The 26,889-nt window shown below is 36.1% G+C and overlaps 1 protein-coding gene across 6 annotated transcripts in view; it reads left to right on the top strand.

Moving 5' to 3' along the window:
- FAM214A (family with sequence similarity 214 member A) overlaps nt 1-26,683 on the top strand; it is a 97,859-nt gene extending 71,176 nt beyond the window's left edge. For 4 of the 6 annotated variants that reach the window (XM_034993771.1, XM_034993772.1, XM_034993770.1 and 1 more), the window contains 7 exons: nt 1,228-1,347; nt 4,475-4,554; nt 5,254-5,362; nt 14,223-14,381; nt 19,182-19,250; nt 21,755-21,954; nt 25,676-26,683. In XM_034993771.1, coding sequence (XP_034849662.1) covers nt 1,228-1,347; nt 4,475-4,554; nt 5,254-5,362; nt 14,223-14,381; nt 19,182-19,250; nt 21,755-21,954; nt 25,676-25,829 — 891 coding nt within the window. In that variant the 3' untranslated portion in view covers nt 25,830-26,683. Of the gene's footprint in view, nt 1-1,227; nt 1,348-4,474; nt 4,555-5,253; nt 5,363-14,222; nt 14,382-19,181; nt 19,346-21,754; nt 21,955-25,675 lie in introns of all 6 variants that reach the window. The other 2 variants (XR_004677247.1, XM_034993769.1) reach the window with 2 other exon arrangements.
- Nucleotides 26,684-26,889: the final 206 nt, after the last annotated feature.

Genomic DNA, 26,889 nt, shown 5'->3' with positions numbered 1-26,889 from the left:
AATCATACAGCATTTCCTAAGTGCCCAGGCCTTTTTCTGAATATTTTACACATGTTGACATACTTTTTTTTTTTTTTTAAAGATTTTATTTATTTATTTGAGACAGAGAGAGCACATGAGAGGGGGGAGGGTCAGAGGCAGAAGCAGGCTCCCTGCCGAGCAGGGAGCCCGATACGGGACTCGATCCAGGGACTCCAGGATCATGACCTGAGCCGAAGGCAGTCGCTTAACCAACTGAGCCACCCAGGCGCCCCATGTTGACATACTTAATCCTTCCACTAAACTATGAAGTTAGGTGTTACTACTGACTCTAGTTTATAAATGAGGATCCTCAGCTTAGAGAGTTTAAGAATCTTGCCCAGGGTCACAAAGCTAGCAAATGGCAGAGCCAGGACCCAAATTAGTCTTTTCTGATTTTCATGTGTTACTATGAATTTCTGGTGTTCAGGTTTAAACTTGCCTAATTCTGAAGAATTAGCCTGTTTCCTGTATCACTTCAAAAACATGGTACTGTAACTGCATTATATATATATTTTTAATTCACATTTATTGTATTTCTGTATCATGTTCTACCAAATTATATGCTCTGAGAATGTCTCTTAATAGTAACATAGTTTTAGGGGCACCTGGGTGGCTCAGTTGTTAAGCGTCTGCCTTCGACTCAGGTCATGATCCCTGGGTCCTGGGATCAAGCCCCGCATCGGGCTCCCTGCTCAGTGGGAAGCCTGCTTCTCCCTCTCCCGCTCCCTCTGCTTGTGTTCCCTCTCTCGCTGTGTCTGTCAAATAAAATCTTAAAAAAAAAAAAAAAATAGTAACATAGTTTTATATTTTAGAATATTCTATTTTTTCTACCTGTGAGTAGTTCTTTTTTTTTGTTTTTTTTTTTACAAATTAAAAATATCAAATGTTAGTTTACCAGATTTTAGACTCTGAGTATTTATAAATATGACCATATGTTGATTAGGCAATTATATTTGGACATAGTTTCTTTAGAATATTTGAGTTTATTCAGTATCCTGGAAAAAACTTAGACATTGTTTTCTGATTAAAGTAAGAATGGGTGTGTGTGTGTGTGTGTGTGTGTGTGTGTGTGTGTGTGGTGTGTAGATATAGATCTATAGATCATCAACTTCACCACCAAGGATGTAATACCTCAGTACATATTAGGAATAAGAATAAAATCACAAATTACTTATATATTACCATAAAATCTAATTATTTTCTTAGCAGAAGACTATACCACTGAAACATTCAAGTGTCTGGCGGAAACATAATTTTCATTCCTTAGATGGAACTTCAACCAGAGCCTTTCATCCTCGAACTGGATTGCCTCTTCTTTCAAGTCCTGTAAGGTTTTTTTCCTCTTATTTCATATTTAAAGTTGGAAACGTCTAAAATGTTTACAAATCATTTTATCCAAATTGTAATTGAAAAGAATTTAAATACCTTTAACAGAAATTTCCAGTTAGGAAACATTTTATTTTTTATTTAATAGTTATGTGTTAATATGGGGAAAGGCTAAAAGCATGAATAAAAATATTAGGATTATAAAATTTCTCTGAAATTCTTTTGTCTACTATTTTAATTGTTATTAATATAAAGAAAATATTTAGTGTCAAGTGGGTTTGTATAAATTTGTATTTTAGCCCCAAAGCTGGTTGACACCACCAGCTTGGTCATTTGGGAATCAAATTTGTGGTTGTCTTTAACCTGGAAGCCATGCCATATCTTATTTTGAGACATATAAACTTCCCCACTCTACATTTACAGATAGATTTGTAGATCTGAGTGCAATGGTTAAGAGTGTTGCTTTGGAGTCACACTGACTTCACCCTAGCTGTATGACATTTGTGACATTAGTTCAGTAATCTGAGCCTCAGTTTCTTCATCATTAAAAAGGAGGTGATACTGTCTCTGTTAGTGTTGTGAGGATGATTAGTATCATTCCTAACACATAGTAAGCAATCAGTAGTTAGTTGCTATACCTGCCATTTCAGTTAAACCTGAGGCAAGTGATCAGTATCATAGCAGAATAAAAACATGTATGTTTTTGCTACTGACATAAGATAATTTTTGTCTGTGTTAAGCAAACTGAAAGGATACAATATCTGGCCTATGTTCAAAAAATAATTATTGAATAAGAAATCTAGAATTTAAATTTATAATTTGGACCATAAATGTTTATTTTAGAGAAGTTAAATTCCAAACAATTTAAAATAACCCCAAATATATGACCTACCTATGGGGTACTTTTAAGAGGCCCAAGTGAGGGGCGCCTGGGTAGCTCAGTCATTAAGCATCTGCCTTCGGGTCGGGTCATGATCCTGGGGTCCTGGGATCAAGCCCCGCATCGAGCTCCCTGCTCAGCGGGAAGCCTGCTTCTCCCTCTCCCACTCCCCCTGCTTGTGTTTCCTCTCTCACTCTCTCTCTTTGTCAAATAAATAAATAAAATATTTTAAAAATAAGTAAATAAAAAATAAAATAAAAGACCCAAGTGATCAGAAAAAAAAAATAGGTCAGCATCATACCAATATAAAAGGCACTGTAGACTTCTGTTTAGTATGGTGGACTGAGTTGATAAAGGCAGACCCTTCCTCCTCAAACACAGGAATCCTGATAGAATATAACCTTTAATACAAAATAATACAGAGTATAACTCTTAAATACATAATATAATGTAAGAGAAAGAAAGATATATCTCCAAATTTGGGGCAAATTATGGCCCTCTAGGATATCTGAACCTAATATAATGCTAGGGTTTAATGCCTCTGGTGGGACAGGAACAAAGGGTCGAGATGCAAGAACATGTGTACTTCAAAAATAAATTAAAATTTTAAGTATGAAAAATATTTTAACTGCTGTGCACACACACACATGTTCATAAAAATACAGATGGATTAACAGTGGACTAGAATCAGTTGAATAGCAATTGAGTGAATGGAGAGACAGATATTAAGAAAGCACTTCGAATGAAGTACAGAAAGGAAGAGAGATGGTAAAATGTGAAAGAGCCACAGAGGATAAAATGAGATGTTCAGTGTAAGCCTAGTACAAATTCTGAAAAGTAGGACTAGATGGAACCAGGAAAATGCAGTATCAGAAGAAATAAAGAACTTTTCAGAATTAAAGGCAGAGTTTAGATAGAAAACTTCACATTAAGTTCTGACTACAAAAAATAGCATGGTACACTTGTAAACTCTCAAAACTATTGAGACTATTTAGACTTTCAGTATCATATTTAATAGGTATGGGGCACCTGGGTGGCTCAGTCATTAGGCGTCTCCTTCGGCTCAGGTCATGATCCCGGGGTCCTGGGATCGAGCCCCGCCACCCCCCAGTTGGGCTCCCTGCTTGGCGGGAGGCCTGCTTCTCCCTCTCCCACTCCCCCTGTTTGTGTTCCCTTTCTCACTATCTCTCTCTCTGTCAAATAAACAAAATCTTTAAAAAATATATTTAATAGGTATAGATATTTAATATTCTAGAAACAAGTCTTTCTAATTTGCATGTTATATGTGATTTTACCTTTATTTTACACCTGGCTCTTTCATTTTTAGGATATTTTTATCTAGCTGGCTTGATTGGTGTCTTAAATATAATGTGGTATACAATGGTGATGGAACATGCAGAGCAGTATTTTTCAATCCTGTTCTCTGTGAAGCTCCAGGGTTCTTGGAATCGTACAGTGGGGTGGGGATGGACTAAGGAGCAGTAGACCTGGCAGGACCCCAGGCTCCCATCACTATTTCTTTTTTGTTTCTTTTTATTTTAAAGCTATCAATCTTTTATTACCCCCACAAAATACTGAAGTACAGTTGACCCTTGAACAACACTGGTTTGAACTGCCTGGGTTCACTTACATGTGGGTTTCTTTCTTTTTTTTTTTTTTTTTTACTGTAAATATATTTTCTCTTCCTTGTGATTTTCTTAGTAACATGTTCTTTAGCTTTACTTTAAGAATATAATACAGTATATAACACATATAACATACAAAATATGTGTTAATCAGCTATTTATATTAATGGTAAGGCTTCCAGTCAATAGTAGGCAATTCGTAGTTAAGTTTTGGGGGAACCAAAACTTATATGTGAATTTTCAACTGCAGAGGGTTGGGGGTGGTCAGTGCCCCATAATCCCTGTGTTGTTCAAGGGTCAACTATATATAATAAAGTTAAAAGGTAAAAGTCTTTTTATATATTAGGATTCCATGTAAGATTTGGTTTTAGAAAACAAATACTGCTTCTTAAAAAGTCAAAACCTAGTAAAAGTGCTTTTATTAATTATCTGTTTTTTCCTACCAGTTAATAAAATGAGAACATAAGAACAGTATGTAATAAAGAGCATTATTGTAAGTAAGCTGTTTTGGGAGAAGTTTTATTATTTGCTGTATATGCTTAGCTTTCATTTGAAAAGTGTTCTATCAATTCAAGAAAAAATTAGTGTTTTTAAATATCACAAATGATTATTTTGATCTTAGGTTCCTCAAAGAAAGACACAATCAGGTTGCTTTGATTTGGATTCTTCATTACTGCATCTGAAAAGCTTATCATCTAGAAGGTATTTATTTTAAAATTTGTTTGTGTATGTGAAATAATATTACATTAATTTCTAGTCTTGTGCAATAAATGTTTACTCTAAAAATTACAACTTTAACAGGAGTATTATTTTCTAGTTGTTTATTTTAAATATTTCACACACAGTTATTATGAAGAAAGGAGAAAGACAATGAGTAGCTTGAGTAGCTACTATATATGGGTCATCATAATAAACACATTGGTTTTAAACACTTAAGTAAGTTTGAATATTTCTGGTCATTCATCTCCTCCTTCACCTTACACTTCTTTGCAAAAAAGCCTTGGAAATGTGTTCCATGTTGACAAATAATACTCTCATTATTTTCTTTAGTCACATAATTTTGCCTTTGTATTTGCATTTTTAACTGACGATTAAGACTGATAGAGAAGGCTGCATTATATATTTCTCATAGATGCCACTATGTGATATATTAGGTTCTATCTTGAAACTTTCTAGGATATTACTTTTATTTTTTGTCAAATATTATAGCAAAGACCATAAAATCGAATCAGGATTTTAAACTAGATATTCCATATCTTAAAATTTGTTAGGATTAATTTTTTATCTTATAGTTTAAGTAAAATTAAAATTGATCAAATTCTCCTGATTTAATTTTGTACAAAAAGTAAATTAGAAAATATTGTGCTTAATGTGTTCATTTGCTGATTTTCTTTTTAATAGTCCTCGACCGTGTTTAAACATTGAAGATGATCCAGATATTCATGAAAAACCATTTCTGAGTTCTAGTGCTCCACCTATAACAAGTCTTAGTCTCTTAGGAAATTTTGAGGTAATGTTTTTAAAAATTATTTTAAGGGGTGCCTGGGTGGCTCAGTCGTTAAGCATCTGCCTTCAGCTCAGGTCATGATCCCAGGATCCTGGGATTGAGCCCCGCACCGGGCTCCCTGCTTGGGGGGAGGCCTGCTTAGGCCTGCTTCTTCCTCTTCCACTCCCCCTGCTTGTATTCCCTCTCTCGCTGTGTCTCTCTCTGTCAAATAAATAAAATCTTAGAAAAAATTATTTTCAGAGCCGACATTTCTTAACCTAGATCTAGGAGATGTGTTATTTATGTCATTTGTTTGTGAAAGGGAAATAAAGAAATGGATTGTATTTTTCAAATCCTTGAAATCATCTTCTTTCCTTTTCTTTTTTCCTTTCCTTTTTTTTTCTTTTTTATTATTGTTATGTTAATCACCATACATTACATCATTAGTTTTTGATGTAGTATTCCATCTTTTTTCCTTTTCCTCTTCCTTTTTGTAAGAAGTGAAGTTAGAGTTGTTGGTAGTGACATCCTAGAACTGGGTACTTTGTAGGGAAGATGGAGGAGTTAGATAAAGTGCAGTGAGGAGTCCATTAATCTAGCCAAAAAAGAGACTTAACCACACCTTACATGGTAGTACTGGCTCTGAGACCCAGGAAGGAGGAGGTGGGCTGATAGCAGCCCCTTCATGATCAAGGAGGTTGATTTTCAAAATCAAATGGTTCTTTGAACTCTATTTGCAACTTTGTTATAAATCTAAATCTATTATAAGATTATTTTTAAAAAATTGAATGGGTAAAGGTCTCCAAAAATGTGCTATTTTATTTAATAAGAATATTTCTACTTGGGATCAAATGTATTATGGGATTGGTTATCCTTAATTAGAAAACAACCTTGAACATTAAATCGCTGTGCACCTGAAACTAATATAATACTGTACGCCAACTACACATCAATAAAAAAAGAAAAACAACCTTAAACATGAAACCTGTAAATGGGTTTTAAAAGTGATTTAATTGGTGAGTTTTTTTATGGGAAAATAATTTAAAATTTGTAGTTTTAATTTAAATAGCTTCATTGGAATTGTGGTGGTTTAATATGTTAACAGTATGCTGTCTTTAAAACTAAATTTTAATTTTTAGGCTATCTTTCAAAGTTTTAAAATGAAAAGACTTATGGTAAATTGATTTCTATGTCACTTTCAAGGTATCACTTCAGAGATGTTGAACTCTATTCTCTGTCATTATTTTAAAATTGCATAAGGCCACTGTGAGTGTCAGATGTTCTGCAACCTTTGTATTACAAGAAAATTTGTGAGGGGGAAAAAAGCATATGATATGTGAAAATCTTAGGAAAGGGAAGATGGTTAAATGATCAGTGCACTGGAATGTATTTGTGCAGATATGCATACACTTTCACTTGACTTCAGTTTGAAAAATACAGAGAAGTTCTTCTAGGTCCTTTTTAATTTATAGCTGTCCTGGGTATCAAGAGTTTATTCCTTTTTATTGCCATGATATGGATATAGCACAATTTGTTTATTCACTCACCTGATTCTAGACCTTTGGGTTGTTTCCAGTTTGGGGCTATTACAAATAAAGCTGCTGTGAGGGGTGCCTGGGTGGCTCAGTTGGTTAAGCATCTGATTCTTTTTTTTTTTTTTTAAGATTTTATTTATGTATTTGACAGAGAGAGACACAGTGAGGGAGGAAACACAAGCAGGGGGAGCGGGAGAGGGAGAAGCAGGCTCTCCACCAAGCAGGGAGCGTGATGCGGGGCTCGATCCCAGGACCCTGGGATCATGACCTGAGCCAAAGGCAGACGCTTAGTGACTGAACCACCCAGGCACCCCTAAGCATCTGATTCTTGATTTCAGCTCAGATCATGATCTCAGAGTCATGAGATTGAGCCCCGTGTGGATCCTGCTTAAGATTCTCTCTCGCCCTTTTCCTCTGCCCCTCCGCCTCCTCCCCCTCCCCCGCCACCCACTGGTGCACTCTTTCTCTAAAAAAATAAAATAAAATAAAATAAAGATTAAAAAATAAAGCTGCTGTGGATATCATGACCTGGGCCAAAGGCAGACGCTTAACTGACTGAGCCACCCAGGCTCCCCGATTATGTCCAATTTATTATTTTATTTTATGGATCTTGATTTTGATGTTGTATCTGAAAAATCTTTTCCTAACCCAAGGCTTCTCAACCTTGGCACTATTGATATGTGAACCAGATAATTCTTTGTTATGGGATCTGTTTCATGCATTGTAGGATATTTAGCAAAATCTTTGGCCTCTAACCATTAGAGTCCCATACTACTGTCTGTCCCTCCCTCTAGTTGTAGCAGTAAAAAATTTCTCTAAACATTGATACATGTCCCTGGTTGAGAACTACTTGCCTGATCCAAAGTCATGAAACTTTTTTTCTAGGCATTTTATTGTTTTAGAGCTTGCATTTAGTTCTGTGATCCATTTTGAGTTAATATTTATATATGGTATGAAGTTTATAGTCAAGTGTTTCATTTTTATGAACATGAATATCCTATTAGAGTTAGCTTATCTATTTCTACAAAACAGAATACTGAGATTTTGTTTGGATTGCATTGATATAGATCAATATGTGGAAAATTGGTATCTTAAGAATATTAAATTTTTTTTTAAGATTTTATTTTTAAGTAATCTCTACATCCAAGTGGACTCAAACTTACAATGCTGAGGTTGAGTCACATGTTCTACCAGCTAAGCCAGCCAGGTGCCCCAGAACATTAATCTTTTGATATCCGAATATAGTATATCTCTGCATTCATTTAGCTATTTTATTTTTTTCATCGATGTTTTGTAGTTTTCAGCATGCAAATCTTAAGCATATTTTTGTAGATTTATATCTAATCCATGTTTTTAGGTGATATTATAAATTATACTTAAAAGGTTTATAATTTTCAGGGTTCCTGGGTGGTGTAGTCAGTTGATTGTCTAACTCTTGATTTCGGCTCGGGTGGTGGTCTCGAGGGTTGTGGGATTGAGACCCGTGTGGGGCTCCACACTCAGCACGTAGCCTGCTTAAGATTCTCTTCTCCCTCTGCCACCTCCCTCTCCCTGGTGCATGCTCTCTTTCCCACTCTCTAAAAAAAAAAAAAAATTTTTTTTAATGTTTTTAGGGGTGCCTGGGTGGCTCAGTCTTTAAGTGTCTGCCTTCAGCTCAGGTCACAATCCCAGGGTCCTGGGATCGAGTACTGCTTCCGGCTCCCTGCTCCGCGGGAAGCCTGCTTCTCCCTCTCCCACTTCCCTGCTTGTGTTCCCGCTTTCACTGTCTCTCTCTCTCTCTCTCTCCCTGTCAAATAAATAAATAAGTAAAATCTTTAAAAAAAAATTTGAAAAAAGGTTTTTAGTTTTCAGTCCTTCATTGCTGTATATTAAAATACAAATGATTATGTGTGTGTGTGTGTAATTGCCTATGACCTTGCTCAGTTTCCTTATTATGGATTTTTTTATTTCTTGTTTTTTTATTTCTTGTTTTATTTCTTACTTTATAATCCATACCTTTAGTTCCTTTTCTTGTTTTGTACTGAGGAGGGCCTAGAATGCATGCTAATATATTAAAGTCATAAAGAGCTGAATAAAGTCAGAAACTAATATAGGTCATTGGCCTTATCCATAAGAATTTTTTATGTGTCTTCCTCTGAAAATGTTATCCATCTTTAGATTTATTTTATTTTTTTATTTATTTTATTTTTTTAAAGATTTTATTTATTTATTTGACAGAGAGATAGAGAGCGCAAGTAGGCAGATTGGCAGGCAGAGGGAGAGGGAGAAGCAGGCTCCCTGCCAAGCAGGGCACCCGATGCAGGGCTCGATCCCAGGACCCTGGGATCATGACCTGAGCCGAAGGCAGACGCTTAACCGACTGAGCCGCCCAGGCGCCCCTAGATTTATTTTATTTAGGAAACATTTTTGAGTACCTACCATGTGTTATGCTGTATGCTAGGAATATAAAGCTAGATGATAAGGTTCCTGCCTTACAGGTATTACAGTCAACTGAATATGTAAGTAATGTATAAACTCAAGTAATTATCATTGTAAAAGAAATGACCTCAGTCCTCCTATATCCATTCTGTGTTAAAGGAACTGAGGAAAGCTTTACTGAGGAACTGTCACTTGAGCTTAGTTACAAAAGATAAGTAGGAATTTGTCAAGTAAATTTGCATGAGGAGTGGGAAGGGATTCTAGACAGGGAACTACATTTCTGAAAGTAGTAAAAGAACATCATGGTGTTGGAAAGCATCAGCTACACTTGGGGCATGAGACTCTGTGCAAGTGGGGAGAGATGAGTCAAGAAACTTAGGGTGGGACTTATCTGCCATGTTAGGAAGATTTGACTTTATCTAATAGACAGCAGGAAGCATAAAGTTTCTTGTCTGGTGGATGATATAATAAGTTTTTTGTTTGTTTGTTTGTTTGTTTGTTTAAGAAAAACAACTCTGCCGGTAATATAGAGGATACACTAGAGCTGGAAGGACTTAATTAGAAGATGTACTTGTTCAGAGGAGAAGTCTGAGGGTCTGAGCTAGGTTAATGGTGGTGGGGGAGAGTGTTGGGACCATGAGACTGAGTGGTCAAATCAACAGAATATGCATTGGATTGATTGCAGGGCAGGAGGGAGATTAGAAGGTTGGTTATAACATAGGTCTTTTGTTCTTGGCTTTTTAATTGGGAATTTCAGAATTGCTAATGTCAGAGTTTGAACTGTACAGTATATAGACTATTAGGCTCGTTATGGCTTCCAGTGTTCCTTTTCAGACAACTACTGAATCAAAGAAGTGGTACTCACATTTCATGCTAGATGTATATACATATGATATGTGTATATAAAAGAGAGCTGTGAAAAGTTTAAAATGTTTTTCATACCTAGCAAGATAGCACTAAATTGTTAAAAATGATTTTCAGCAAGTGAGCTTGAAAGAAGTGAATAAGGAACTTCTCTACTATTTGTATTTCTGTGCTTTAAAAAAAAAAAAAGATTTATTTATTTATTTGAGACAGAGTACATGAACGGAGGGATAGGAAATCTCAAGCAGATTTAACGTGGGGCTCAATCTCACAACCATGAGACCATAACCTGAGCTGGAACTAAGAGATGGAAGCTTAACTAAGTGCACCACCAAGACACCCATTTAAGTTTTTCTCCATTGTTAAAAATTAAACTATAAAACATATGTCACATATAACATTATTTTTTAAAGAAGGAATTATTTTTCATTTGAAGTTAAAGGTGCTTGGCTTTCTCTTTGCTTATGACCTGTTAATAGGATTTAAAGTGCTTCTCTGTGGCTTGTACTTCTAGATAGGCTCTGTGAAGAGTAAGAAAATTTCTGATATTATACTTTCTCTGGTAGAACATATTTTTATTTACAGAGATGAGAATAACATATTAAACAATTAGGTTTAACTAACAGTGAAATTTAAGGATAGTTAAGTGTGAGTTGGAATAGTGAGAGTAGGCCAAACTTCATAACAATGGTAGAAGATTGATGGGGGACAGGTTGATGGCAGGTCAGATAAATATCTGAAATAAGGACATGGAAATGGTAGCAACCTTTTTTTTTTTTTTTTTTTTTTTTTTAGGTTTTACCTGTCATTATTAGGTTTCAGGGGCAACTGGGTGGCTCAGTCGGTTAAGCAGCTGCCTTCGGTTTAGGTCATGATCTCAGGGTCCTGGGATAGAGCCCTGCGTTGGGCTCTCTGCTCAGCGGGGAGTCTGCTTCTCTCTCTGCCCCTCCCCCTGCTCATGTGCTCTCTCTCTGTCTCTCTCTCAAATAAATAAAAATAAATAAAAAAATAAAGTAAGTTTCATACCCAGCATGGAGCCCAATGCAGGGCTTGAACTCATGACCCTGAGATCAAGACCTGAGCTGAGCTCAAGAGTCAGATGTTTAACAGACTGAGCCCCCCAGGAGCCCCTATTTAATTTGATTTTAATTCCAGTGTAGGAGGCATACAGCATTATATTAGTTTCAGGTATATAATATAATGATTAAACAATTCCATACATCTTCCTGTGCTCATTAACGACAAGTGCACTCCTACTCCTTAATTCCTATCACCTATTTCACCCATCCCCGAACCCACCACCTCTCTGGTAACCATCAGTTTGTTCTCTATAGTTGAGAGTCTGTTTCTTAGTTTGTCTCTCTCTCTCTTTCCTTTGCTTGGTTTCTTTCTTGAATTCCACATTTGAGTGAAATCATATGGTATTTCTCTTTCTCTGATTTTGCTTGGCATTATATTCTTTAGCTCCATGTTGTTGCAAATGGCAAAATTTCATTTATTTGGCTGAATAATATTCCATTGTATACACACACCCCGACATTTCATTTTCAAGATTTATTTATTAGAGAGTGAGCACACAAGTGGGATACAAGAGAGGAAGAGGGAGAAGCAGGCTCCCCACTGAGCAGGGAGCCCAATGTGGGGCTCGATCCCAGGACCCCTGGATCATGACCTGAGCCTAAGGCAGATGCTTAAATGACTGAGCCACCCAGGTACCCCTCACACCCACCATCTTTATCCATTCATCTATTGATGGACACTTGGGCTGTTTCCATAATTTAGCTATTGTAAATAATGCTGCTGTAATCATAGGGGTGTATGTATTCCTTTGAATTAGTGTTTTTTTTATTTTTTGTGTAAATACCCAGTAGTGTGATTACTGGATCATAGGGTAGTTCTATTTTTAAGTTTTTGAGGAACCTCCATACTGTTTTCCCCAGTGGCTTCACCAGTTTGCATTCTCACCATTAGTGCATGAGGGTTCCTTTTTCTCCACATTTTTGCCAACACTTGTTGTTGCTTATGTTTTTGATTTTAGCCATTCTGACAGGTGTGAGGTTATCTCTCATTGTAATTTTGATTTGCATTTCCCTGATGATGAATGATGTTGAGCATTTTTTCATGTGTCTGTTGGCCATCTATATGTCTTCTTTGGAGAAATGTCTGTTCATGTCTTTTGCCCATTTCTTGATTGGATTATTTGTTTTTTTTGGGGGGGGTGTTGGGTTGTATCAATTCTTTATAGATCTTGGATACAAGCCCTTTATTTGATGTGTCATTTGCAAATATCTTCTCCCATTCCGTAGGTTGCCTTTTGGTTTTGTTGATTGTTTTCTTTATTGTGCAGAAACTTCTATTTTGAGGTAGTCCCAATAGTTTATTTTTCCTTTTAGTACCCTTGCCTCAGGAGACATATCTAGAAAAATTGTCATGGCTGATGTCAGAGATATTACTGCCTGTGCTCTCTTCTAGAATTTTTATGGCTTCAGGCCTCACATTTAAGTCTTTAATCCACTTTGAATTTATTTTTGTATGTGATGTAAGAAAGCAGTCCAGTTTCATTCTTTTGCATGTGGTTGACTTATTTTCCCAACACCATTTGTTGAAGAGACTGTCTTTTTCCCATTGGATAGTCTTTCCTGCTTTGTTGAAGATTAATGGACCATATAGTTGTGGTTCATTTCTGGGTTTTCTATTCTGTTCCATTTATCTATTGTGTCTATTTTTCTTTTTTTTTTTTTTTTAAAGATTTTATTTATTTATTTGAGAGAGAGACTGAGAGAGAGAGAGCATGAGAGGGGGGAGGGTCGGGAGGGTCAGAGGGAGAAGCAGACTCTCCGCCGAGCAGGGAGCCTGATGTGGGACTCGATCCAGGGACTCCAGGATCACGACCTGAGCCAAAGGCAGTCGCCCAACCAACTGAGCCACCCAGGCGCCCTATTGTGTCTATTTTTGTACCAGTACCATACTGTTTTGATTACTATAGCTTTGTAATATAACTTGAAGTCCGGAATTGTGATACCTCCAGCTTTGCTTTTCTTTTTCAAAATTGCTTTGGTTATTCAGGGTCTTCTGAGGTTCCATATAAATTTTAGGGTTTTTTTTTTTTCTAGTTCTGGTGAAAAATGCTGTTAGTATTTTGATAGGGATTGCATTAAATGTGTAGATTGCTTTGGGTAGTATAGACATTTTAACAATATTCTTCTAATCCATGAGCATGGAATGTCTTTCCATTTTCTTTTATCATCTTCAGTTTCATCAGTATTTTATAGGTTTCAGTGTATAGGTCTTTTTTACCTCTTTGGTTAGGCTTATTCCTAGGTATCTTACTATTTTTGGTGTAATTGTAAATGCGATTGTATTCATAATTTCTCTTTTTACTGCTTCATTATTAGTGTATAGAAATGCAACAGATTTCTGCACACTTATTTTGTATGCTGAGATTTCACTGAATTCATTTGTAAGTTCTAGTAGTTTTTTGGTAGAGTCTTTAGTGTTTTCTTTATATAGTAAGTTATCTGCCAAGAGAGTTTTCCTTCTTCTTACCAATTTAGATGCCTTTTGTTTTCTAATTGTCGTGGCTAGGACTTCTAGTACTATGTTGAATAAAAGTGTGAAAGTGGACATCCTGGTCTTGCTCCTGACCTTGGGGGAAAAAACTCTCAGTTTTTCCCATTAAGTATGGTGTTCACTGTGGGGTTTTCATAGATAGCCTTTATTATGTTGAGGTATGTTCCTCTAATCCTGCTTTGTTGAGGGCTTTTATCATGAATGGATGTTTTTCTGTGTCTATGGAAATGATCATATGATTTTTATCTTTTCTCTTATTGAAGTTACGTATCACATTAATTGATTTGCAAACATTGAACCACCCTTGCATCCCTGGAATAAATCCACTTGATTGTGGTGAATGATTTTTTTTTAATGTATTGTTGGATTCCATTTGAGTAGCAACCATTTTTCTAGTGCCAGAAAGCATAATAATGTATTTCTTTAAATGGAAAAAAAAAAAATGAATGTGTGTCAACTTCTAAAATTTATTTCTTAAAAATTATTTTGTCTTCCAGGAATCTGTCTTAAACTATCGGTTAGATCCTCTTGGCATTGTTGATGGTTTTACTGCCGAGGTAGGGGCAAGCGGTGTTTTCTGCCCCACACATTTGACTCTTCCGGTTGAAGTGTCATTCTACAGTGTTTCAGATGATAATGCTCCCTCTCCTTATATGGCAAGTATTTTAAAAATTGTCTTTGTCTGCTAAAATCAACCAATTTAATGACAGATGTCTTTAAAGAGATTTAAGACTGCTTTCTGGCAATGCTTGAAAACAAAGCATTTCCTAAGAGAAAACTAAAGAATGAATACAGACTAAAATAACAACATGTTACCTCACAACTTCTTTTCCAGCTAGCTCTAACAACGAATTTCCTCTTTTGCATTTGAGGATCTGGTGAAAATTTATTTGTTTCTATTTCATTTGAAAAGATGATAAAACTTTGATTAGTGACACTGTAATTTCATATCTTGCTGAGTTCACACAAATTCTCAAGTGCTTACTGTGCACCCTGGTCCCACAAGTGTTGCCTTCACATGTGATCCTCATCTCAGGAAGATTTAGGTAAAGATTTGGTGAATTAAGTCTTCTGTGAGACCCTTTCAGCCCCTTTCTCCTGTTTGTTTTGAGACCATTTTTTTTTCTAATCCTGGAGTTGTTTTCTAATCCTAGCTATTTCTGTTTCCATATGTAAATTCTAATGGGTAGAGTAAGATAGCCAAGGGTAATTTAGAGCAGTTTTGAGCCTTATGATCCTATGACTCATCTTTCCCGTTTTTAAAATTTTGATCACTTGAGGATAAAATAAGCCTTCAACTGCAAAAATGATACTGGGTCCTAGTGTATGTTTAGTATCAGCCCTTTACAAAAGACAAAGATGGAGAAGAGGCTAACAGTGCAAGTCTATAAGAAGTTTACAGTGGTGGTATCAAATACGGAGTTAGATCTGTGTTTTCACGTTAGGTCTTATTTTGAGAAGTACAAATTGCTATAGTTATAGAAATATACAGCTCTGGCCTTGCTACTTGAATTTCCTAGCTTACCACATGGCCCCATTGATTCCTCTCCTAATATCCCTCTCCCCGAACTTACAGATTTTCAAGGACTAGAAGTTGTGAAAAGGGAATTCTGTGCAATTGAGAAACAACAGAGGAAAGGAAATTATACATCTTGGGGGACCTAAATAGAGCCTATTCATTATTGCTCAAGAAACGTTATTTTAGCCTTACTCCATTCTAAGGGTGAAATTCTTTTTTTCTTTTTTTTAAGATTTTATTTATTTGAGAGAGAGCAAGTGAAAGAGAGAGAGCCTGAGCAGGGGGAGGGGCAGAGGAAGAGAGAGAAGCAGTCTCCATACTGAGTAGGGAGCCCAACGCTGGGCTCATCCCAGGACCCTGGGACCATGACCTGAGCCGAAGGCAGATGCTCAACTGACTGAGCCACCCAGGTGTCCCTGAAAATTTTATTTAAGAGCCTGATCAGTGCTTCATACTTTGATTAAAAAAACAAACAAACAAACAAACCACATAGTGGAGTCTGCTCACTTACTCAAGTGTTCTTTCCCCAAAAATATTTACACTTGTGGATCATAGTCATAAAGATACACAACATTATTATCTAAAACAAAGACCCACTCCTTCACAAACCTGTCCAGTTATCACAAAGCCACCTGTTATTCATTTACCATGGAAAGATTTATCTACTTTTCCAGTATAATTTTGAAAAAATAACTGCTAGTATTGGCTAACTAGTAACATGGGAAGTACAACTGATGTAAGTTCAATATCAGAATAAATGTACCATTCTGGAGTGCTTACAATATTAAGATAGAACTATAAAAGGTATCTATTTTGCTTTACTAGGACATAACAAGTCTCATCTGTTTCACATACTCTATTGGCGCTTAGTAATTACAGAATGGAAATGTAAGGTCTGCAATATTGTAATCTTTCATAATGTACAAAGTCCCCAATGACTGTTAGGATGACTTAGAAACAAGATAAAAGAGCAAATGGCTGGAAATCAGGTCAAGCAAATATATTTGATTGAAACTTACAAGCAAGAGAGAATTTGAACTTCGCTTTTAAAAAGCAGACCAGCATTAATCTTTGACTTTGGTTGACATCTAAAACACATAGGATTAAGAGATAAAGGGTTTTGTCACTTTGTCTCCAGAAAGTACACACAAATGATTATAGCTTTTGATATTGGAAAGGGTATGAATCAGGTTGAGTTCGCAGGCTGTCCTTTAAGAATCCCTGACTTAACTTTTCTCTCAGAATCCTCTTCAGTAAACTTTCCATTATGTAATTAAATTTTTTCTAGTTTAGTTTATTTGTTAGAAATGGGTTCCTTTTGTAAATGACCTAATTCAAATCTTAGACCACAAATCTTTCCTACTATAATAAAATTAATCTTGTTTCTTCAGGGAATCTTATTTACATTTTGGTAGTTTAGTGTATTTTCAAAGGATTGATCACATTTTGTTAAGATAGTATATATCATAGACCAGCAGAACTGAGACACCAAATTCCTACTTTTTACCTTGGGATCTCTCATCACAAATAACACAAATGACTCCTAAAGGTAAAATTTTGCACAGAAAATTCTGTCTTTGTGGTGTAGAAATGGTACAAGACTTTTCACTAAATAATTCCTTAAAGATTAACCCAAAACCACATAATCTCTCTCTCCAATTTGGGTATCAGTGGTAAAAATGTTCTCCAACTGCTACATAACAATATTTCACTGTTTAGAAACTATTGAATGGTGGAACCAGGTAAAATGGCCTAAAGAATGTATGCCAGTGGTAAATTCAAGGTATGACTTCAATTATCATCATATTAACAGGACCATATATTATTTTTTGTATTTGTAATTCACCAAATTAAGATAAACTTCTTTTAATTTTATTTATTGCATATTCTCTATAGCAGAATGATTTGAAGAGTTTTTGTGAGATTTTGACCCAACTTAGTGTATCTTAACCTTTCTATTCCATCCTCAAATGCCAGAAGAAAATGTATTTTTCTTCTTTATTTTAAATACAATAATTTTTTATAGGTAGATACATTAATATGCTGACCAACTAAAATAATGATATTATTAAAATATAACAAATAATAAATTTAATAATATTAATGAAATTCCACATAACTTCCCAATTTGTATCTAAAATTCCTAATTTGCTAATGCCCCTACTGATCTTACATTGCTTAGAAATGGTTGTAAAGTGTTGGCATAAACTATAAGGTTTTAAAAATATACACACTGTCTTTATAAATTGATTTAGTTACTGTTACCATGTTCTGAAAACTATTAAAATTCTATGTATTAAAGGAAATAAGTATAGGCTTCATACTAGTTTTTGCCCCACCAGTTTTCTTATATGTATTTAGGAGAAGGTAACAAGGAAAATAGTAATGTATTGCCTATAGCAATGTGATTATAAAGGTAGCTATTATTTGGGTATATTTTACTTTCTCTTTCTGGAACTAGGAAGAAGAGGGGTATTATATACCATAGCTTTTTTTCACGTAAAGCAGATTGTAAGAGAGAAATTGTTAAAGCTTCATTACTGCATTGGTTAGGAATGCAGTTTATTGATATGCTTTTTTTCATGCTTTAAATGACCGTGTGGTAAATCAGATTAGACAAGAACAACCTATGCCCTTTCAGTGACCATTTCCATGAATATTTCCTAATATTAATGTGTTAATTTAATAGTCTGAGGATGGCACTTGACTCACATAGCAGAGTCTGGCCCTCCCTTTTACGTTTGTGCACTTTTTTTTTTTTTACCCTCCAATCCTGATCTGTCTTAAAAATAACAGAGATGTTTGATGGGACAGTCCTGTTTTATATTTACTTTTACTGAAGGTTGACATGTTTTGGCATGTACAATATAAAATGATGGGATATGAAATGTAGAGCATGCAAGTATTCTACTTAACTACTTAAAACTGTTACCCCAGTAAAATGAATCAGCCTTCCTTTCTTTTTTTTTTTTTTTAATTTTATTTATTTATTCATGAGAGACAGAGGCAGAGGGAGAAGCAGGCTCCCAAGGAGCAGGGAGCCCGATGCGGGACTCGATCCCAGGACCCTGAGATCATGACCTGAGCCGAAGGCAGACGCTTAACCATCTGAGCCACCCAGGCGCCCTCAGCCTTCCTTTCTTAAAGCTATCTAAGAATTAAATATCACAATTACCACCTGTAGTCATTTGGTCATCTTGCTTATCTAGAAACTTTCACATATTCAATTCTAGCTTTCCTTGTTTTAATTTATGCTTATTTGCCGTTGTTTGGGCTTCTGTAGTGATTAGAACACCCTTCTCAGAAAATTACTTTATATAGTAGAGTGGTACTTTCAAACTTAAATGTACATATGATATCATCTGGGGGATCTTAAAATACAGCTTTGATTTGGTAGGTCTAGGGAGAACCATAAATTGTGCATTTCTAAGTTGTTTACAGGTGATTCTGATGATGCTGGTCTGTCTCTAGTCAGAAATCCGTATATTAATTTAACTCACTGGCTGAAGAATTAACTTCACTGTTGGCTAAGACTTAGATCTTTCTGCATGCCTGACTTTTTGTATGTCCAAAGAACAATAAATTGGTTGCTTCCTCATTTCTCTCCTCCCGTGTGATACAAGGGAATAGTCCTATCTTCTCCCTTTATTTCCTTTTCAGTTAAGGAGCCTCTTACTTCTATATTGTATATCTTAACAGAAATTTCAAGCAGTGTAATGTTACATATTATTTATTGCAACATCTCTAGGAAGAACAGTAAATTGTTTCCTTTTGGGTGGGACCATCACTGTTCCATACTCAGAATGTATCTGTTGATGGGAATATTTTGGCATACATGTAAAATTCTAAAATGTTAGTAATTACATGGTTTATTATTTTTAGTCTTTTATATACATGTGCATCAGTTTGTACTCAATTTGTCTTCTTTTATTTCAAGGGTGTGATTACTTTAGAGTCCCTTGGTAAAAGGGGTTATCGAGTACCTCCTTCAGGAACAATACAAGTGGTATGTGTTTTATAGCCTACAATTGCAATAATCATTCTCTCACATACATATAGAACTTAGCCCTTTCTCCTGCTACTGCTGCTGCAACAACTTTGGTAAGTAACAGTGGGGCTGCAGCTTTTTTGGAGTTTCCCTGCTCTGCCCCAGGAATGGCCATGTGGGGACCTTCATAAAAGGAAAGCATAAATAATCTAATGAAGGTGAATGCTTTAGAAAAATAGTATATGACAGTTTACATAACTTAAATAGAGCTATTTTCAGTGTAATTAGAACTTAACATTACTAGTTCCTTCTTTTTTTTTTTTTTAAAGATTTTATTTATTTATTTGAGACAGAATGAGAGACAGAGAGCATGAGAGGGAGGAGGGTCAGAGGGAGAAGCAGGCTCCTCGCTGAGCAGGGAGCCCGATGCGGGACTCGATCCTGGGACTCCGGGATCATGACCTGAGCCGAAGGCAGTCGCTTAATCAACTGAGCCACCCAGGCGCCCACTAGTTCCTTCTATTTAATATAATAGCCAGACTGAGATTGACCTATTTAAAAGGAGACCTCAAATATTAGTATTGCTTTGGCAGGAAAACTTATAAAACAGAATTATATTATCCCTAGTATAATAATTTCTAAGTTAATCTAAGATGGTTACACAAAGTAGAAGTGTAGTCTGACAGATATGAGGGCAGAGAAGGCATCCTTTTCTTTTGGTCTAGGTATTGATCTAGTTTTGGCTCAGGAGAATTCTAGCCCAGAGCAATCATTCATCATTGGTCTTGTGTTCTCAGAAGAGTAATTTGATATCAAGACCAGTTTGCGATTGAGTTCATCTCCAAGTCAGACCCAGCATAATCCTGCAGGCCCAGAAGTCTATTATAAAGCTGGCTCTTGCAGACTAAAAAGTATCTAATTGAAATTTGTTGGTTATATCTCAATAAAGCTGAAATTTAAAAAAAGAAAGAAGTCTAGCTAAGTTCCTTACACTCAGGATCTGGTCTAATTCAATAAGTCTTCTTATGACTTTTGGCCTTAAAGTGATCAGTGTTTCACCAGACCACTTTTACTCATTACCAGTGTTCGAATACAGCAAGGAGTCTGTACATTTACTTCCTATCACACAGGGATGAAACATAGTACTATGCAATACATATGTGTGCATATAGTGCAGTATATACGTGTATATAAATTTTACCAAGGAATAATTACTGCATATTAAAGTAAGACTTTTATGTTAAATGGATTTCTTGAACTAAAACGAGTGATAATCTTCTCGTTCTCTTGCCTCTGGCTACGTAGTTCAGGTGACAGAGTGGGTCACTGGAAAGCTAGCTATCAGTTGTCATAATAATGAGGCATAAACCAAGGGGCAGCATATTCATACCTCTTGTTTGAGGACTGCCAACTTTAAAAATGATTAATTTTGAATCTGAAATTTAGGTATGTCTTTCATTCCTTATATAGTTTAATTATGGATAAACATGGTTTGAACTCCCGGCTTGCTAGTTGTTGTGGTTGTTGAATATATTAGCCTTAATCTTAAGACTCACTAGATTTAAAAAGTTGGATCATAATATTGATATATTTCTCATTTTGATTCAGTGAGTGATGTCCAGTGCCACGGATGAGCTTCTGAAAGCATGGGCACCAAGTTACCTATTGATGTGTTGGTAATTTGGTTAAAGTCAGATCAGCAACTTGGGATCTTGTTTAAAAATTAGTATTTTAAAAAATCATATTCCTCCAATTATTAATAGCCAAGTATCAATTGAATTTAATTTAGTCTTCACTAAGGATACGTATTTTGGTCTATTATGATATTGATGATTTTTTAAAAGTTTCGTGTCACTACAGTTTTTGCAATGAATCCAACTGGGGGAACATGAAGTATTATTCAGCCTACTTTGTAACTAATAATAATGAACTTTATTTTCTAAACTTGGAAAAATTTCCAAATAAGGAAATTTCTCTTTTTTGAGAACATATTTTTAATTTTATGTAACTATATATACCAAAAAGTCTAGTTTTACCTAGCTATTTTATTTTTAAAATTTTCTATTTATTCACTATTAAAATGTAAGGAAAATTAATATTCTCAGTATTTTGCAGTTGACACACTTTAATAAAGCTAATGTTTGAAATAAGTTAACTGGAATGTTTTAATCCAATAAGCGTGTATTTCGCTTACTTTAGTGGAAGCATTTCTTAAAATCTGAACAAAGAGTAAAAGCTATGTATTGTCTAATATGAAATTTGTGACTAAAAATTTTGATTTGTTACAGGATTTTATATTATTGGGAAATAAAAAATTGAACCACTTTTAAAAAAAAATATTGAATATCACTTCATAAACTTTTAAAATGTTATTAACTTTAGTTCCCAAAACCGAATTATATCCACTGGGATTAACTTATTATTTAAAAAAAAAAAAAAACCTATTTTATTTTTGGCACAATCATTTTGCATCAAATCAACAAATCACTTTTTAAAGAATAATTTTTATGTTGTTTCTTCAGACCTTATTTAATCCTAATAAGACTGTGGTGAAGATGTTTGTTGTGATATATGACTTACGAGATATGCCAGCCAATCATCAGACATTCCTACGACAAAGAACTTTTTCTGTACCTGTTAAACAAGAAATGAAGAGAAGTGTTAATAAAGAGAACATCCGACATACAGAAGAACGGTTATTACGCTACCTCATACATCTGAGGTAATGTTTCAAATAAATATGAAAATGTTACTTTGGAAGAACAACTTCAAAATCTTAGTTTAACACCTGTCACTCTAACTAGACCAGTGTCCTTTGGAATTTGCTTAATTTGGAAACTTTTCATATGCCAAGATGCAGAAAACACATGACATATCTTACTGCGGTCATTGTTACTTGTTGAATTAGAGCTTTCTTTCTTTCTTTCTTTTTAAGATTTTATTTATTTATTTGACAGAGAGAGAGAGAACCCAAGCAGGGGTGCAGCAGAGGGAGAGGGAGAAGCAGGCTCCCCACTGAGCAGGGAGCCCGATGCGGGGCTCCATCCCAGGACCCTGGGATCATGACCTGAGCCGAAGGCAGACGCTTAACCGACTGACCCACCCAGGCGCCCCGAATTAGAGTTTTCATTTATAGTGATGTAATGTAAAATAGTTTATATCACATGCTGACATATCTGGGGCAGTGAAACACATATTTGAAACCAACAGAATTATAAAATCAACCACATATGTGGTTTTGTATTTTCTAGTAGCCACATTAAAAAAAGTAATAAGAAACAGGAAAGATTAATGTATTTTATTTAACCCAACATACCCAAATGTTTGAATATATATCCAACAAAAATTATGAATGAGGTATTTTACATTCTTTTACTGTATTAAATATTTGAAATTAAGTGTAGATTTACAGGAACAGCACAACTCAATCTGAACTAGCCACATTTCAAGTGCTCAATAGCCACATGTGGCTAGTAGCTACTGTATTGGGCAGGGAAGTTTTTAACTTTCATTCATTCATTTAACAAATATTTATGTGTCGGGCATGCTTCTGGAAACAGCAGTGTGAAAATCTCTGTTCTCAAAGAATTTAAATCTAGTAATTCCATCAGAAATACCTTTTCCTATAACTTTTGCTACCCAGATCACAGCACTAGGTTGTGAGAAAGTGTTTGCCCTTGAGGTCCAAGTTGCCAGTATTCTAGGGCTATGTTTTCTGCCCTGAAATCCTACAGTAGCTCTCAGGCAATGAGCAAATCAGTTGGTTAAGAGAGAGCTGAATAGCCTTTTTTTTTTTTTTAATAAAGATTTTATTTATTTATTTGACAGAGAGAGGGAGAGCACAAGCAGGGGGAGCAGCAAGCAGAGGGAGAGGAAGAAACAGGCTCTCTGCTTTGCAGAGAGCCCGACATGGGGCTCGATCCCAGGACCCTGGCCTCATGACCTGAGCCAAAGGCAGACACTTAACCAACTGAGCCACCCAGGCACCCCTGAATAACCTTTTGCTTATAACTTTGTTCTTAGTAATTTTCTGATGCTGTTCATAGTAAATTCTCAGTCGCATCAGTGAGAGTTATTCATTTTAGCCTAACTCCTTGCTCCAAAAGTAGCTATTCATGAGAAGGAGGCACCTCTCATCCAGGGCTCAGGCAGAAGACCTCTAATCTGCTACTGATGGTGACCACCAGCTATCTTTCAATAGATCTGCTTGTGGTGGTCTGGAGTGAATAAAGAGTGAGCTGGCCACTCAAGTCCCATACTTGAAAAAGTCTAGTACAGGAGCGCCTGGGTGGCTCAGTTGGTTAACGTCTGCCTTTGGCTCAGGTCCTGATCCCAGGGTCCTGGGATCCAGCCCCATGTCAGACTCTCTGCTCAGCAAGGAGCCTGCTTCTCCCTCTCCCTCTGCCTGCCACTCTGCCTACTTGTGCTCTCTCTCTATCAAATAAATAAATAAAATCTTAAAAAAAAAAATCCAACCCTCTTCTTTAAAAAAAAAGAAAAAGTCTAGTACTGCTTAATTGGTATTCTTACCTTGGGGTTTTCTGCCTAGTGTTCTGAATCCTAAGGACATGTTGAACTGGCTCAATGTTTTTAAACCCAACTCTACACTACCTGTCATGAGCCTAATGGGAAATGTTATGCAGATTGTGGAATGAAAATCTGAAAACAGACTTGGAAGACTTTTAAAAAGAGAAATGGAATGAAATAGCGACTATAAGATAGCTCCCAGCCCAATTTGGGATAAGATTCAACTCTCTCTAAACTTCCATTTGATACCATTCCTCTTGAAGTTTCACCACCATAGCCATACATAACCAACATTCACTAAAGTAAACATCAACTACCCCAGCCTTTATAATCCCCACATAGTGATTAGATACTTTAAATGCTGTAAAGAAACTTCTTTGGGAAGTATACCATATATGTATGAGTATATTATACTTGTTAAAGGTCTCAGTTTTCTCCTTCAGATTAAGAAGTGAAAAAACTTCAGACAGAATGAAACAGTGAGCTGACAGTCAGCTCACATACATCCAACCACCAGATTTTTCAGCTTATTTAGGAGTAAAATTCATAAACCCAAAGAGTATTTCTGCTATGCATAGGGAAAACCAGAGAGAGAGCACTAAAGAGTATGTTTGTATGTTTGATTATCTTCCAGATAATTTGTATGACAAAAGACTCCAGATAAACACAGTTCCACACACAGTTGTTTGTTTGTTTTTTTTAAAGATTTTATTTATTTATTTGACAGAGAGAAACACAGCGAGAGAGGGATCACAAGCAGGGGGAGTGGGAGAGGGAGAAGCAGGCTTCCCGCGGAGCAGGGAGCCTGATGGCTGGGCTCGATCCCAGGACGCTGGGATCGTGACCTGAGCTGAAGACAGACACTTAACAACTGAGCCACCCAGGCGCCCTCCACACACAGTTTTGATAACCATTTTCATTTCACTGCAAACTTTGGTCTTTTAATGATGGTTAGGCTTTACTTAGCTAGCCATTGCTGATGATAGCAGTAATTCCTCAGTACTGTATTATTTTCTGGGGTTACTTTTCAAGTTTGGAATCCATTTTAATGTACTCAAAATTGGGAGAGGGCAAGGGGCCTGGGTGGCTCAGTCATTAGGCATCTGCCTTCAGCTCAGGTCATGATCCCAGTGTCCTGGAATCAAGTCCCACATCAGGCTCCCTGCTCAGCGGGAAGCCTGCTTCTCCCTCTCCCGCTCCCCCGGCTTGTGTTCCCTCTCTCGCTGTGTCTCTCTCTATCAAATAAATAAATAAAATCTTTAAAAAAAAAAAAGTTGGGAGAGGGCAAGGTATGTGAACTAGAAGATGCTAGGACTGCAAAGCCCAAATGCAGTATGATTGACTGATGTGAACTGAAACTTGACACTGTAGGTGAGGAAGGTGCATGTGTTATGGTGTCAGGGATGAAAAGTAGGATGGTATGTGAAACAAGCTTTATAGAAAGAAACACCTCTGATAATTAGAAGAAGGAAAGGGAGTATGGATTGTTTAGGGAATAGTAAGGGAGAAGCACTTAACTAGCAGCACATACTTTGGCAATAGAAAACTAAATAAATATCTTGTTGATGAGTCACTCTTAATATTGTAGCAAGACTAATTCTTCCTGGGGTGCCTGGGTGGCTCAGTTGGTTAAGCGACTGCCTTCGGCTCAGGTCATGATCTCAGGGTCCTGGGATCAAGCCCCGCATCGGGCTCCCTGCTCGGCAGGAAGCCTGCTTCTCCCTCTCCCACTCCCCCTGCTTGTGTTCCCTCTCTCGCTGTGTCTCTCTGTGTCACATAAATAATTAAAATCTTTAAAAAAAAGAAAAGAAAAAAGACTAATTCTTCCTGCTTTCAAAATTAAATTATTCAAGTTTGTTTGTTTTAAAGACTCAGTCCCTGAAATGTTGCATCTTTCTGTTTGCTTGTTTGTATAGGTTCCAGAGCTCTAAATCTGGAAAGATCTACCTCCATAGAGATGTACGGCTCCTGTTCTCAAGAAAGTCAATGGAAGTTGATAGCGGTGCTGCATATGAACTCAAATCTTACACTGAATCGCCAACAAACCCTCAGTTTTCACCAAGATGTTGATAAGGAGTGACTATTTAAAGTATTTGCTCAGTACCCAAGTTTGAAAGTAAAAATTAGCGTAGAATGGAGTGTACCAATTAAAAACCAGGAGAGTGGATCCTCTCCTGTTATCCTGGACCAGTTTTTATTAAAGGATTCCTGAAATGAGATCCACATATTCCAAGTAGACTGGAAACACTCATGTCCTAATAATCCTTTTTGTACTGTTGAAACCACTTCATTGGACGTGTTGCAATAGCAAATCCCCTCCCTCCCTCCCCCCCCAGTTAGATTAGTGTTTACACATTTTATTTCTCAGTTATTTAATATTTAATGTTTTCCTTAATACTCAAGTGATGTTTGTCTCTAGTGTTCTAATGTAGCACAAATCCTATGTAAAATCATACTATGTATTTTTGACATTAATGTTGAAATCCAAAATATATGCACAAGTCTTTAATTTTGTGTGATGTGTTTTAAGTACTATTCATTTAATTTATTGAAAATGAGAATGAAATGTGGAGCTTCTTTAAGATTAACGCACTATGCAAGCATGTGTACTTTTTATATCTCCCAGCTCTAGTTTTTACCCCATCCAGGTTGCTGTTTCACATACTAGTCCTTTAACATGCTGTTTTGGCAGTGCAATGTGGACTAAGCTGCTTCACATTCCCTTTGCAAGTTCATATCATTATGCCCATTCATACTCCTTTTAGAACTCCTTATCCCCAAAACAGTTCTATTTTTCCTTAATTACTACTACAGAGGCTTTACATTAAATTGCTGTCCCAAGCTACATAACTTTTGCAAATTGTTAAAAAGAATATGTACTTTGAAAACAAATTAGTATTTATATTGTAAATATATGCAAAAAAACAAAGAAATGTGTATTTGGCTTTTATTTTTAGATGAGACATTCATGTGATTGATTTCTGGTAGCCATCAGACAGTTTCCATTCTAGCTTTACAGCAGACAAGAAGAGAGGGAAGATGTCTTGAGCCTCTTCCCCAAAGAAATTTATCATTTTTTTTTAAGATTATTTATTTATTTATTTGGGAGGGAGAGAACAAGCAGGGAGGA

This window comes from Mirounga leonina, unplaced genomic scaffold (assembly GCF_011800145.1).
Source record: "Mirounga leonina isolate KUSES-001 unplaced genomic scaffold, KU_Mleo_1.0 Mir_91, whole genome shotgun sequence".
Lineage (NCBI taxonomy): Eukaryota > Metazoa > Chordata > Mammalia > Carnivora > Phocidae > Mirounga > Mirounga leonina.
Note: the sequence above shows the minus strand (reverse complement) of the source record. Positions and strands in the feature narration are given on the sequence as shown.